The sequence below is a fragment of the Tachysurus vachellii genome, chromosome 7, assembly GCF_030014155.1.
Source record: "Tachysurus vachellii isolate PV-2020 chromosome 7, HZAU_Pvac_v1, whole genome shotgun sequence".
Taxonomy (NCBI): domain Eukaryota; kingdom Metazoa; phylum Chordata; class Actinopteri; order Siluriformes; family Bagridae; genus Tachysurus; species Tachysurus vachellii.
Window position 1 is genome coordinate 21,870,305 of NC_083466.1, and position 16,064 is coordinate 21,886,368.

Below are 16,064 nucleotides of genomic sequence, written 5' to 3' on the forward strand. Positions count from 1 at the left end.
TTTCTGCTAATGTCACACATGTGCACTGAACACTCTCTCATATTGACAAGACACGCCCCTTTCTGCTTATTGGCTACATGTTAGGTTTGTTTTTGTTTTGTTTGGTGGCCCAACACAGTTTTCTGAAGCATTTATCAAACAACAGAAACCCCACCTTTAATGTGTTGCTCTATTTATACCCACCCGTTCGTATCTGTCTTTGCTGGTCATTGTTGCATGTTGTGTTTTGGTTTCCAGCTGTTTATGTGTTGTTTGTGTTGTTTGTGTTGTATCAAGTTTAAATTACGTTGCATGTGGTGTTTTTATGTAAATAAAGAGTGGGAATTTGAGATAATCTATGTAAATGATGTGAATGTGAAAATGTGAAATAATCTATTCATGCAAAAACAATGTAATTTTTTAAATGATCCTATGTTTACCATGGGGGATGAGTTATCATTTAAATTGTCAACATCAACCACATCCACATTAATTCCTGTAGTAAAAAGCCACTTGACAATTTGGGAGTTGGTATATTATTTCAAATTGAATATATTAATCATCCATGATCATTGCATGAAATATCTTATGTGACAAATTTACACAGTTCCTTGACTGTTTTTACAGCTGTATTTGTTAAACATACTTCCTAAATCATACGATCTTTGCAGGCATATGTCAAGGCAAGATTATACAGTAGCCAAAAGAACATCATTTTGGTAAAATGATAAAATAGCATAACTTATTATTGGCAAAATTCTAAAATAAGGTCAACAGCTGATTTTTCATAATTTTTGGCTGTTTTTTAGAAATCAACTGCAGCAATAGTTTTTCGCACATCTCTACACATATTTAATAGAAGAATAGGAGAACAGTGTTTATAGTTTTTATGATGCCTGCTTATGTTTCAGGACGTTTTTCATGGCAAACTGAAATGTACTTCAATCTGCTTTGGATACTACATATATTTAAAAGCCTTCTATTTAAAACCGCAGGTAGTCTGATTTACTTAGCATGTTACTGAGATCATGCTTCTGACTCAGTATTTCCTAAGTATAAGAGCTGCTCGACACAAGGAAGGTCTGTTCCCCTGTGTTATGCATAAAGTGGAGCATTCCCAGCTGGCTGCCTGTAGGAATGATGCATACTGTTTGAAGGACATACAAAAAAATGACAGACACTCTGTACTATGTTATAATATTGCATATTATTTAAATAAATAATATAATAATAAGCATTTTGGTTTTTTGTTTATGGTTTCCTGTGATCTCTGACAATGTTATAAATCTTATCATACATCAACAAATTGTGTTTCAGACATTATTAGATGTGTTATTTATTGTAATTTTTTTGAGTACCTTATCATGCATATAATTACTGCACTTGATTAATAGTTATCTGTATAGATGGAAAAGATTTTTTTCATTTTGCTCTTTATTTTTTGGTCACACCCCTATCTCCTAAGTTTTACTCAAAAGACACACAACACACTGTGTGCTGAATGCTAAGCAATAAATAAATAAATATCACACATTCTTGCAATACCCAGAGGCTGCTTGGTTTTCTCTCTCTCTCTCTCTCTCTCTCTCTCTCTCTCTCTCTCTCTCTCTCTCTCTCACACACACACACACACACACACACACACACACACACGGTGGGCTACTCCTTTTCTGCATATAAATGGAAGAAGGAAAGAGAGAAGTTGTCCTGCCAGCCTCAGGAGCCTGAAGTGTGTTTGTGTATGCAGTCCAAGAATCGTCCAGCATCTACACCAAAAAACAGATCAGGTAAATGAACCACCAGCAGTTTCAACAGCAGTTTCATTTAAAGGTCTTATTTTGTAATGTCAAAATGAGCTTTTCAGATTCAGACTATTTGTGATCTGCATTTTCTGTTATTCTGTTATCTTATGAGTGCTGTATTATAAAGAACTATGATTTGGTGTATAATTATCTGTTTGTTTTGTTTGTTAGTTTGTTAGTTAGTAGGATTGCAATAAAACAATGCACAGTTTAATTCCATTGATGAATAGTGCAAACATTTCCAGTGACATTTTTTGTAAATGGTCATTAATATGCATAAACTAATTTTAAAAAGTTATTTATTTATTTATTATTAAACAATTATGTCTAAAGTATTCAAGGTCATTAAATACCTGGAAGATTTTTACAGAGCCACTAAAGGGACATGGTGGTTCATTTTTAAGAAGGTGTTGCACCTGATGAATATATTAAGGCCACAATTAAACTTCAAAATTTATTTGGTGCCTGTGGTGTTAAATTTAGATGAGGAATTCAGCTAAATTGAACCATTATGGTCACAGAAACATACACATGGTGATGATTAATTAATCTTATAATAAATCTAACCAAGTTAATCATTCAAGTTAATAAATCAATGGTTAAGGGTCTTGCTTATGATGAAACAGCAAAGAAAGATATATAATATCAACTGTGTAAACAACTAATATCAATATCAGAAATACAACTGTGTGCCTACAACAGAATCATATATGGATGTGATGGTGATGTGATGGTCAGGTGTCCACATAAATTTGACTATTTAGTGTATATACCATTGGTCAATCAAGTGACCTAAATTCATACTTCAGGGCAACAATATAGAATTAATGACGCAAACTTAACACCTGTCAAATGTTTTGAAATTCTCAAACTTTTAATACATAACAATAGTGATTAATAAATTGATAATAATGTTTTACTGAATACCAAATATATCTGATGTAAGCATATTTTTAATAAATAATTTTAGTTTCTGCAATAATTAATACATTATATTTTAGAAACTATTATAAATATATGAAGATGCTATTTGAGAATTCAGCTCTTTCTCCAAACTTCAAGTGTTTTTTTTGTGTGTGTGTGTGTGTGTGTGTGTGTGTGTGTGTGTGTGTGTGTATGCGTGTGTGTGTGTATGCATGTATATGGTGTTTCAGCTGTAATATGTTCGTCCAAAATGACTAAATACCCTACCCTAAGAAAACATTTTAGTGCTGGTAGATATTTTCTCCACCCTGTACCAATTGCCAAACATAACGGTGGAAAAAGTGGCATCATCAACAATTTGTGAATGCTCTGAGTGAAAACAGGGCATTTACTGTGTTTAAGATGACTCACTGTTCCAGAGTTTTGGAGGTGCTAACATAGTGCCCACAGTTCTACATGTTTACACACACAGACTTTATGCAACAGATGTTAAAATGAGCTCATAAGTGTTCATATCGTTTTGAATAAAAGCAGATGAAGTGTATGCAGAAAAAAATAATTTTCCATCGTAAATGAACATTTCCAGGATTTGGCAGATGCCCTTATTCAAATGAATTCCAGGTGACAAATAAAAGCTAAAAAAGGTCAGTCTTCTTGGTTTGCTCAGAACGTGGGGAAATATTTTGCAAACTTTTAAGATGTTTGAAGCTGGGTTACAGACTCTTACATACATACAAAACCTTACATACAATAGCACATTTCTACTACAAAAATAACTTAGCCTAGTTGTTCCTCATTTGCCATTAAAAGTTAAAAATAGTTCAGAATTGCACATACATATTTGCTGACTCAGACTACTGTGTAACTTTTGGCTTGAGTTGATTAAGACATAGATGTGTTGACCAGCTCATCCATCATCAGTGACACTTGTGGTAGCCACAGCTATGTGCAGCTTCCCTGATAAAATGTAACACTGTGATAACTAAATAAAGCACAGTTTATTTGAGCATTCTCCATATAAGATGATTTTCTTTTCACTTAAAGTGGTAAATAAAGTGACATTTTTTCAGCAGTTTTAGTAACACATACAAATGGAATGGCAGAAAGGCTTGAGGAAACACTACAGACACTAAAACCTTAAAATACATCATTAGCATTACTATCATGTCATCATTGTGTCATTAATTGTTTTAATTCCTCTATAAAAGTTTAGGAGTGAGTGTCAGAAATATTTTTTCTTCAGTATACTAGACATGACTGACCAGGAGACACCTGAGAATGTGGCCTCAACACCCGCAGAGGCCCCTGTTCGCCCCAAACAGGCATCTCACCGTGGGCGCACCGTGGGCCCAATAGCCAACTCTAATAAAGAACATGAAGAGATCCCTGAGTTTGAGCCTTTTATGCTCATGCCTAGAGGTCCTCCACCTCTTACTGGTGAGCTGAACCCAACCCCATGAATGAAACCACTTTTTTAATCTGAAATTATAATCTATGATGCAGGTAATGATGAACTCTAACACATAGAATTAATGAACACTTTAAAGTTTATTGCAATAAAATGGTGTGTAGGCTACATATTATATGAAAAATACTGAAATGTCTGCTCTTAACTGGTTAACAAATGTGCCCAGTGGTGTAACATCGAAATGCTGTGTTGTTTAAATGTTTCCTCTAATTCACTCTGCTTTACATTTACTGCTTCCTCCTGATTGGAGAGGCTTCTTTTCTTGTGGCAGAGATAATTCCTGCAGAGAAAATTATTCCCCACCTCATCAGAGCAAAGTCTTTATGCTTCCCTGTAAAGATCATTAGTAGCATTTTGAAATAGTTAAACCCTTGTATGCATGTTCTTTATTTATTCTTAATTATTATATTGTCCCAAGATTTTTATTTGTCTACATAGTGTTATATTTTATATATTAAGTTATATATTTTATTCTAATATATATTACATTTTTTAGTTAGAATCTTGAGATATTTTAATAATATGCTTGCGATATTTCCTGGTGAATGCAGCATAATGATTCTACAGACCTCTTCCTAATGACATAATTCCATAATGGTTCAAAACTTATAATAACCTAATAATTCAATTATAAAAATGTAATAATAAATTTCAATTTACAGATATTCTATCCTTGTGTTCATTTTTGCAGAGTATCTGGATGTCTGGGATGTTAATATGCTCAAACAGGCGTATGAGGAGAACAAGCAAAGGCATCACACACACCTCTACCACTGTGACCACCTGATTGTGCGCAGAGCGCAGGAGTTCCTCATCAAAATCACCTTCAACCGTCCTTTCAAGCCTGAACAGGACAAGTTTGCTGTTGAGTTTTCTATTGGTGTGTTACTTTAACTTAAATCATAGTTAGTTATTGTTAAATTACAGTTGCAAGAAAAAGTCTGAGAACCCTATGAACTTGCCATTTATAGACCAACACATTCTGGCTAAACTATTAACACATAAACTGTAGTACTTTTCAAATCTTTATTGAGCACACTGAGCAATTATTACAGTGCAGGCCTGACAAAATGAATAGTGAACTAATGAATTTAATAAATTGTAGAGCCTCCACTAACAGCAACAAACTTCACCAAATGTTTCCTTCAGTGGCTTACAAGAAAGACACAATGATGAGGAAGAATGTTACTACCATTTCTCCCCACAAAATTGTTTCTGTTACCTCGCAATTGGGTTTAAGTCAAGACTCTCTTGGCCAAAACACATATTACATGCACAAACACAAACAATTACATGCACAAACACTCAAAGAAATCTTAAGACACTGAATGTCTATTGCAATGCACTATTCAAAACATTTCCTAAAATGTATATTTAGCCCAGAGAATTGAAAGTACTGTATTAAGTTTTACAGATTCCACTTAATTCTGCTGTCTTCCTCTTTTCATAGTATTTTGCTGAGGGTGTGTTGAGAAATAATGGCAGCAACTTTGCAATCAAGAACAAATTGTTGATGCGAGTAAGAGAGTGAGCAGGAAACATTGCCATTTGGTTCCTTTCCCTTCTTGTTCTGCTTCCTCATCTTCTCTACTTCCTCATATCCTTCTTCTTTCTATAGGTTCACTAAACTTTAATACCATGTTTCTTCTTAAGAAACTGAGTATTTGTATTTGAGATGTATTTGCATTTGGTAGTTGCCTAATTCATGAATTTTCAAAAGTGAAAAATGTTTATTCAACTGGTGACATGATTAATTGATTATATTCCAATATAAACAATAGAGAGCATACGGAAGAAATGGCTTGATATAAAATGCTGTGATCTACACACCAAACAGCCCAGTTTACACTCTCAAATGTACTATCTCTGTGGTACTGTCCTCTCCATCTGTACACTAGAGATAAAAAAGAACAAGCTCATATGTATATATATATATATTAACAATATATTTATTGTAATTGAACTATAACTCAAGTGATAGCTTTTACATTTACAGGTGTTCAACATATTTCCTTCTTCAGCTTTTTTTTTTTTTTTTTTTTACATTTTTTTATACATTATCTGCCATGGATTATTGTATATTTCATAGCTGCCCCAGTGGTCACCCAAAGATCACCCAAAAGAAAAAATCTTCCCAAAACTCCATAAACAACAATAATAAGAATAACTGAACAAATGTCACTTATATCAGTTACTTAGTTTGCTATGTTCACTATATGTCTATCGTTATGGTCAACAGTGTGTGCAGGTATAATTTCTACATGACTTCTTCTTTACTAGGTGCTGGCGCACAGTACAGCAAAGGCACATACATCCCTGTCTTCCCGACTCTGGAACGGCAGAGTGTGTGGCGTGGTCAGATCTTAGAGAGCTCAGAAAATGTTGTCACCATGGGTATCACCCCTGCTTCTGACTGCATTGTGGGAAAGTACAGAATGTATATTGCTGTGGTCACTCCATACGGCATTCGGAGGACTAGGAGAGACCCAAGATTGGACACGTATATAATATTCAACCCCTGGTCACCAGGTCAGGAGTGGCTCTTATGTTATATGAAGCTGATCTTTTTTATAATTGTTCAGAAGTTCTGGCTGCAAAGCAAATCACAGAATTACATTAAAGCTTGTTTATTTGAATACATGACAACATTTATTATATTAAATGATCTTATATAGATTACTGTTTATATACACATGTATGACATGTCCCGCTCATTGTAGGTGATAGTGTGTTCCTTGATGATGAAGAGGAGAGAGAGGAATGTGTGCTAAATGAATTAGGCATCATCTATCATGGCACGTATGATGATATTTCTGAACGTCCTTGGAACTATGGACAGGTACATAAGGTCTAGAGCACATATTAATACGAGTCTTTGGAAACAGCAACCATACAGATTAATGCAACAGAAACCAGTAACATGAAATTGTAGGCTATTTACAAAGAATTCAACCTGCATTTTATCACATAGTAGACAGGAATATATGCTCATTTGAGCTTGTTTATAATATAACAATATTTATGTTTAATTACTAATCAGTTGAAAAAAAAATGCTGCCCCCTTGTCAAAGTGACTTAGGGCCTTTGTAATGCTATTTTGCTTTTTCTATTCCGTTTTAGTTTGAGTTCGGGATACTGGATGCATGTCTGTTTGTCTTGGATAAAGCTGAAATGCCCCTCACCAACCGTGGGGATCCTATCAAAATCAGCAGGGTGGCCTCTGCTATGGTGAGATGTTAAGACAAGACCCCATAAAAGCTTTATCAGGGCTGTTAGATAACAGTCCACCATTAAGGAAGCATTACAGGAAAAGCAAACAGTTCTTTCTAATATACACACACACACACATACATTTTATATGTAATATATTATATATATATATATATATATATGATATTTTATGGATTTTATGTGTATTTATACGAAATGAAGTAACATTATAACCTTATGCTCACAACTTGCTCACAATAATAATTATTAGTAGCTCAAATTATCAATTAGTAGTTCAAATAGTAGTTCAAATACATAATATAATATTGTCCATGCTACTGTGTTGGCGCTTTAGATGAACTCACGTGATGATGATGGTGTACTGGTTGGAAACTGGAGTGGTGATTACCTGTATGGTGTGGCTCCTACCTCCTGGACAGGCAGTGTTGAGATCCTGCTGGACTACGCTGGAAGTGGTGGACAATCAGTTGGTTATGCCCAATGCTGGGTCTATGCTGCAGTGTTTAATACCTGTAAGTGCATGAAATATGCTTTTACTGCCCTCTGCTGATCAAACACTGTTTTCACATAGAACACATAGTGATTTCTACTTATTTTGAATATAAATGCTTACTTTAACTAGTAACTTAAAACTTTTTCTGGGTCCTGAATGCTCTCCTTAGTTTTTATATTTATGAGTAAAATTCTTAAAAGCAAATGAATATAACAGTAATACTTACATTTACACCATTTAGCAGACACCCTTATCCAGAGCAACTTACAGAAGTAATATCCTAATAGTACTTAGTGTACTTAATCTATTAAAAAACAGCCTTTATACTTCTGTTGATCTAATTAAGTGATAGATATATAGTACTTATTGTGATATAAGTACTTGCTAAATATTATAATAGTTTCCCTTAAACAAATGATTAAATGTTCATTCTAATGCCTTTGCCTATAGGGCCTACTGTATATGCAACTGAAATGCCAAATTGTAAAACTGGGTTAATGATTTGTATGGTTATCAATTTATGTTTTTTAATCAACATACCCTTGTTTAAAAATTGTATGTGTTCTCTTGTTGCCTCAGTCTTACGCTGTCTGGGTATCCCTAGCAGAGTGGTCACTAACTTTTTCTCTGCCCATGACAACAATGGAAACCTAAAGATGGACATCATACTAGATGATAATGGCAAAGTGGACAGAAGCCGCACCAGGGACTCCATCTGGTCAGTATATATTATTAAACCATAAAATCCACATTAAAAATGATTAACAAAAATTCTACACATCAGCATAACATCCCGTTATTGTTCAGATGACTGGAAATGAGTTTGTAGGGCTTCATATCCTAGCTACAGCAGTTTATAAGGTGTTAACTTTGTTGTGGATTTAAATTTAATTTGATTTCAAATTTGTATTTCATAAAGGAATTATCATTGCTGGAATGAGTGCTTCATGGCAAGACCTGATCTTCCTGAAGGCTTTGGAGGCTGGCAGGTCGTGGATGCTACACCTCAGGAGACCAGTGATGGTGGGAACTCATGCAAAAACACATTCAAATTTAAATTCAATTTTATTTGTATTGAGTTTTTAACAATTGACATTGTCTCAAAAGCAGCTTTACAGAACATAAACATAAAACAAAAAGTTAATATAAAGATTAATATAATACAAACATTCAAGATTAATATGAAATATATTTAAATGTGCTTGTATTTATCCTCGATGAGCATGCCTGAGGTGACTGAGGCGACTGTGGAAAGGAAAGACTATCTTGGATGGTAAAGGAAGAAACCTTGAGAAGAACAAGACTCATAGGCAAACCCATTCTTATTTGGGTGACACTGGAGGGTGTGATTGTAAATATACTCTAATTCAATATACAATCTGACATTTGATGAGGAGTTTGTTGCCCTTAAAACCACATGTAGTTGACATCTCCTCTTAGTACAATATATCCAAATTTTTTTTGAAGCACAGTCCAACTGGAACTGGTAAATCTCTAGATGTCTCAGCATCCTCACATGGTTGGTCTCATTTCAGTGAAGGTCCAAAATCTTCATGGCACGGAAGACAATCGGAGCTGGTACAATTTCTGGATGCCTCGGGATGGGTAGAAAGAGAGAAGCAGTGGAGAGGGATTAATATATCTGCTGTTCATAATATTAGCAAGCACTAGATGATAATGTGCATGTACTAGAGCACAAGATAATGGAAAGTATTATGTGTATGCTAAGATAAAGAGATAAGTTTTTAATCTACAAACTGGGAAAGTGTGCCTGAGCCCCGAACACTATCAGGACGACCATTCGAAAGTTTGGGAGCTAAATACGAAAACGCTCTACCACCTTTAGTAGATTTTGATATTCTGGGAACTGCCAGAAGTCCTGTGTTTTGTGAGCTGAGAGCATGAAGGATTGTAACGTGTTAGAAGACTAGTTAGATACATGGGCGATGTAACCATTAAGAGCATTGTATGTAAGTAGCAGCAGTTTGTAATCAATTCTAAACTTAACAGGTAGCCAGTGTAGAGATGATTAAATTGGGGTTATATGATCATATTCTCTTGTCCTGGTAAGAACTCTGGCAGCTGCATTTCGGACTAACTGTAGCCTATTTATTGAAGATGCAGAACAACCACCTAGTAATGCATTACAATAGTCCAGTCTGGAGGGGATGAATGCATGAACTAGCTTCTCAGCATCAGATACAGGATGTTTTTTAGCTTGGCTATATTTCTAAGAAGGCAAAAGACAAGTTGCTGTCTAATATAACACCCAGGTCTTTCAATGATGAGCTAGTAGTTACAGTACATCCCTCTAAATCAGAGGTATTCAACTAAATTTGAAAGAGGTCCAGTAAGAGAAAATTTCTTGAAGCGAAGGTCCGGAAGATCATAATGTCTAACTAGTTAGTGTGATATATATTTATGTAGCCTAGTAGTTGTATCAACATCTGCAAGCAATCAATACCTGACTGTCAAATCAAATAAATTCAGTACAATTCAAAAACTTTTTGACAATATTTATTGACACATAACATAGAACTGAACATATGTATGATTGTAGATATGTATAACATCCTCTCATTAAATAAATAAAAGTAAGGCTACATTTCAAAAGAAGAGAAAAGAAATAAAATGTGAAAACTGTGTATGTTTAAATAAAGTGCTTAACTTTCGCTTTTATATCTCAGTGAGAGAACTGAGCTCTAGCTTGGCTTGGGTTAGGGTTATACCTGGGCTTGAATGGAGTCAGGGCCGCTCTCATACACATGTGGAGGTGCTCATTAGTGAGCCTGGAACCATATTTAGTTTTGATTATGTACATTGTAGAGAAAGCTGCCTCGCAGTTGTATGTAAAGCCAAACATGGTCAGGATGTGTAGGGCTACTTCCCTCAGACCTGGGAAAGCTGTCTCAGGGATGCTGTCTTCAGATTTGAGTGGAAATGTTTGTTCAAACCCTTTATGTTTTGTCTCATAATGGTGTTTCACAATGCCACTTTTAATAAGTGCCACGGTTTCTGAACATATGAGACACACTGGTTTAGTGTGAAGTGGGAAGTGTGAACAGAAATGAGTCTGTATATTCTGGATTAAATGTTTTCGCTGTCCACTTTTCTTTTTTTGGAGAGCGCCATTTGTTCTTTATTCTCCCTTTCTCCGTCTCACTTGTCTGTTTCTCTCCCTTTCTCCGTCTCACTCGTCTGTTTCTCTCCCTTTCTCCGTCTCACTCGTCTGTTTGTCTCCCTTTGTTTTCTACATGTATCGCTATCTTTCTTTCATGTGTAACTTTACTCTAATTCTCTCTCATCTGTCTCGCACTGTTGAGTCGCAGGGTTTACTTCAGGAATGCACAGATTTGATTGGCTGAGTGGTATCACGTGGGATGGCTTAACTCGCATGCAATTGGTCTGTGCGTTTCCACTACGGTAAAGGTAGTGGAAACGCACAGACCAATTACATGCGAGTTTCCTAAGGGAAGCATGTATATTGAGAAAAGCAGAGGTCCTAGAACTGATGCTTGAGGGACCCCATAATTAACTGGCAATAAACTGGAGGATTCACCATTTAAATGTGCAAAATGGTATCGATCAGACAGGTAGGATCTAAACCAACTTAAAGCCTGTCCTTGTATACCTTCGCAATTTTGTAAGCGATCTAGGAGAATGTTGTGATCTATAGTATCAAATGCTGCACTAAGGTCAAGTAGAACTAATAGTGGCAGGCAGTCTTGGTCCGAAGCTAAGAACTCTATGATGGAGCCTGAAACCTGACTGAAACTCTTCAAAGATATTGTTCTCCTGCCTAAAAGTAGCACGGTTGAGAGACACAAACTTTTCTAGTATTTTAGACATAAACAAAAGGTAGTGTGTACAGTATGAGGTAATGGCCTTACAGTATGAGGTAATGATGTCATCGCTTTGAGGTATAATCTCTATATCAGTGATCTATTCTAGGTAATATTATTAAATCTATTGTATGATTAAGAGGGGGGGCACGGTGGCTTAGTGGTTAGCACGTTCGCCTCACACCTCCAGGGTCGGGGTTCGATTCCCGCCTCCACCTTGTGTGTGTGGAGTTTGCATGTTCTCCCCGTGCCTCGGGGGTTTCCTCCGGGTACTCCGGTTTCCTCCCCCAGTCCAAAGACATGCATGGTAGGTTGATTGGCATCTCTGGAAAATTGTCCCTAGTGTGTGATTGCGTGAGTGAATGAGAGTGTGTGTGTGTGCCCTGCGATGGGTTGGCACTCCGTCCAGGGTGTATCCTGCCTTGATGCCCAATGACGCCTGAGATAGGCACAGGCTCCCCGTGACCCGAGGTAGTTCGGATAAGCGGTAGAAGATGAATGAATGAATGAATGAATGATTAAGAGGATGATTTGGTCTTGTGATGTTTTGTTTAAGCCCAAACGAGGTTAGTAGGTCCATAAATGTGAGTCCTAAAGCATTGTTGGTATTGTCAATGTGCATGTTAAAATCTAGTACAATTAACTCTTTATTAAAATGAACCAATAAGTCTGAAAGAAACCTATCACCACAAATCAGATACAGTATACACTTTGTCACAGACTCACATGATGATCATATTCTACACAACTATATCCAGAACAACTGCTCGATCATCTGTCTCACTTGATTATTAGCAATTAGCATGTAAAAGGTGACAGACTCAGGTAATAACTCCCTGAGATGACATAAGAAAGAAACCAGGAGAGGGACCAATAGAACCCATCTTATGTTTCTTCTCATTACAGTGTACAGTCATATAGCGAATAAAAATGCTGACAAATAAATAAATAGTTTACAGAATACTTTACATGAGTCCTGAGATAAACTTAAGAATGTTTTAGTTTTCTTATAGTCAGAGTATAGTTTTTGTGTCCATGGCAGCAGTCTGTACAGTTAGTCAGTAAGGTTTCAAAAATGTATATAGCTCTGAGAAAAAGAAGCAGGAAGAGCATAGAGAGTAGGCAGTGCCAAATCCCAACATCATGCAGGCAGTATCATGCATCATGCATGCAGGACTCCACCTTAGGAGCAAGTATCTTGCTTCATGTATATCCATTTCTTCATCAATTTTAGAGATTCAAACTGTATTACAGGTATGTACCGGTGTGGACCTGCATCTGTTGCAGCCATTAAACATGGCCAGGTCTGCTATCCTTTTGATGCCCCATTTGTGTTTGCAGAGGTAAGTAGATTAGCTTCTAATTTTAACAATCCTGCATCTCTTTAATCATGGTTTATGCCCATACCCTGTTTTTATAAATCTTATCCAGTGGAAAATAGATAACAGTTTGAGAAAATTTAACTAAGAACCATTTGTGTAGCCATTGATCACAAAGGTCAATTTATAAAATGCTCATGATGATGATAATGATAAAGATTGTTATTATTATTATTATTATTATTATTATTATTATTATTAGGGGGGCACGGTGGCTTAGTGGTTAGCACGTTCGCCTCACACCTCCAGGGTTGGGGGTTCGATTCCCGCCTCCGCTTTGTGTGTGTGGAGTTTGCATGTTCTCCCCGTGCCTCGGGGGTTTCCTCCGGGTACTCCGGTTTCCTCCCCCGGTCCAAAGACATGCATGGTAGGTTGATTGGCATCTCTGGAAAAATTGTCCCTAGTGTGTGATTGTGTGAGTGAATGAGAGTGTGTGTGAGAGTGTGTGTGTGCCCTGGACGGGTTGGCACTCCGTCCAGGGTGTATCCTGCCTTGATACCCGATGACGCCTGAGATAGGCACAGGCTCCCCGTGACCCGAGGTAGTTCGGATAAGCGGTAGAAAATGAATGGATGAATGAATTATTATTATTATTATTATTATTATTATTATTATTATTATTAGTAGTAGTAGTAGTAGTATTATTATACTTTTTTATACTTTTTTATGCTCTTACCTTTCTACCTCAACTGATGCCCTTTAGGTGAACAGTGACTTGGTGTACTACACCAGAAATAAAGATGGCACACTGCATCCAGTGAGGGTGAACACCAGCTATGTGGGTCGCTTGGTACTGACCAAAGCAGTGCTGGATAAAGGACGGAGAGAGATTACTGACCATTACAAGTTCCCTGAGGGTAGGTCAGCTAGAACACTACTGCATACTATAAACTATGTCTGGTATGACTTCCACATAATTATGACAAATTTTTATTTACAACAATTACTTTAAAAACATACAAGATAAATTAATAGTGCTACAATGCCACTGTCTTTGTCTATCTGTAGGCACTGCAGAGGAACGCAGAGTTCTGGAGAAAGCTGAGGAGTTTGGCTGTCAGCGGGAGAAAGCTGTTGTGCCTCAAGCAGATGTAGAGGTAGAGATCCTTGCTCGAGAGGTGCAGCGGGGTGAAGATTTTGACCTAGAGCTGAATTTCACCAACCACAGCAACCATCAACGTGTGGTGGACATCTACATCAGTGGTAATGTGGTCTACTACACAGGAGTGCCAAGTGCTGAGGTTATCTTCCAGACCCTGGAGGTGACACTGGAACCAGAGCAGAGTGAGTATGTGGAGGTGTGTGTGAGTGTGTGTGTGTGTGAGTGTGTGTGCGCGTGTGAGTGTGTGTGCATGTGAGTGTGTGTGTATGTGTATTTGCATGTGTGTGTCTATTTGTCTTTGTTTCTGTCTTTGCGTTTGTCTAAGAGCCAAACTTCTGGTAAAATTAATTTTACAACCTTACTTTTTGACCTATTATTTCAACATTAACATAATTGTGTCTGTATTGGAGTGCAGTTATAATAATGACTTATTAGTAATAATAGAAAATAAATTTGACGGTTAGCAAATTCTCATGAGTTAGAAAAAATATCTCAATATCTAATTAGGTTCGTCAGACTTTCATCATAAAGCATCCTTATGTGTATCATGGCTAAATTAAAATATCATAATTGTATTATGCTTGCTTCACTGCCCCCTATTGGTTCCAGATAAAAAGGAAAAAATTGTGGTACGCAATACGGACTATCAGAGTAAGCTGGTGGAACAGGGGAACCTGAACTTCATCGCTACAGGAAAAGTGCAAGAGACTGGGCGAATTATAACCACCATGAGTGTTGTCACTGTGCACAATCCCAAACTCACTGTGCAGGTGTGATTCACCACCCTACTGAACAATAATAAACATTTGATTTGTTAATTTTACACACCAAAGTCTGATAATATATAGCCTATAATTTATGATCTATTTTCTCTTCCATCTCTCTCTCCATCTCTCTCTCTCTCTCTCTCTCTCTCTCCCTACTTTAGGTGACTGGATCTCCCAGAGTGGCTGAAGAGATGTATGTGACAGTGGAGTTCACTAACCCTTTTAAATCCAATTTGGAAAATGTGTATGTGCGAATGGAGGGGCCTGGTATCATGTCTATTAATACAAAAAAATACAGGTAAACAAAGTCAAGTTTTTTTCAAGTGTATTTATTTTATCAGTGTTCTCTGTTGAATATATGAATATGACAGTTATAACATCCAGCGATTTGGCAAAAAATGTATTCTGATAATCATGATACTTAAAATCTGTATGTCTGTATGATTTGCAGCATAATTGGGCCAGGCAACTCTATCACATGGACTGAGAGCTTTAGTCCTCGAAGAGCAGGAACCACCAAACTGATGGCCAGCCTGGACTGTGCAGCTCTCAGGCAGGTATATGGAGAGGTGGAGGTCACCATTCAGCCATAAAGAGAAAGAGAGAGAGAGAGAGAGAGAGAGAGAGAGAGAGAGAGAGAGAGAGAGAGAGAGAGCAAATTAAGAGTTAACATTGAATTAAATGAATACATTGGACACTGTACTCAGTATTCTATGCTATATCTTGTCTATATTTTGCAAAAATCTGCTTTAGTAAAAATCATACAGCAGTGATAGAAAGTCACATTATGTAAACAATTGATTCTGGAAATAAAGAGCATTTGAAACACCTTTTTTTCTCCTGTTATTTTTATAAATACAGTATTTATTGATCTGATTTGCACAATACATATCTGCATTTAATTGAGAAAACAATTATAAATGTATTCTGGGATAACTAATGCCAGTGTAAGAATTCTATCATGCTAAAGAAACTTGTGCACTGTTTATGTTCATTTGAACACTTTTATGATACAATAAGCTTTGCAACACAAGATTTATTCACATACCATAGCAGGGCTGGTGGTAGGTGACAAGT

At 36.6% G+C, this 16,064-nt stretch overlaps 1 protein-coding gene across 2 annotated transcripts; it reads left to right on the forward strand.

Annotated features, from left to right (window-relative positions):
- The first annotated feature begins 1,608 nt into the window (after positions 1 to 1,608).
- f13a1b (coagulation factor XIII, A1 polypeptide b) lies at positions 1,609 to 15,815 on the forward strand. 2 transcript variants are annotated; one of them, XM_060874953.1, is made up of 15 exons: positions 1,609 to 1,766; positions 3,949 to 4,142; positions 4,865 to 5,053; positions 6,454 to 6,702; positions 6,894 to 7,012; positions 7,294 to 7,401; positions 7,739 to 7,916; positions 8,477 to 8,615; positions 8,817 to 8,920; positions 12,994 to 13,082; positions 13,822 to 13,975; positions 14,127 to 14,402; positions 14,830 to 14,990; positions 15,149 to 15,285; positions 15,439 to 15,815. In XM_060874953.1, exons 2-15 carry the CDS (start codon positions 3,959 to 3,961, stop codon positions 15,578 to 15,580), a joined length of 2,229 nt encoding a protein of 742 aa, XP_060730936.1. In that variant the 5' UTR covers positions 1,609 to 1,766; positions 3,949 to 3,958; the 3' UTR covers positions 15,581 to 15,815. The 2 variants fall into 2 exon arrangements, with proteins under 2 accessions (XP_060730936.1, XP_060730937.1); XM_060874954.1 differs by lacking the exon at positions 1,609 to 1,766 and having other exon boundaries at positions 3,929 to 4,142.
- The last annotated feature ends 249 nt before the right edge of the window (positions 15,816 to 16,064 follow it).

Coding starts and splice junctions, on each gene's coding strand:
- f13a1b (XM_060874953.1), top strand. CDS start 3,959: ATGACTGACCAGGAGACACCTGAGAATGTGGCCTCAACACCCGCAGAG. Junction 7,402..7,738: donor GCAGGGTGGCCTCTGCTATG/GTGAGATGTTAA, acceptor TTGGCGCTTTAG/ATGAACTCACGTGATGATGA. Junction 13,976..14,126: donor CCATTACAAGTTCCCTGAGG/GTAGGTCAGCTA, acceptor GTCTATCTGTAG/GCACTGCAGAGGAACGCAGA.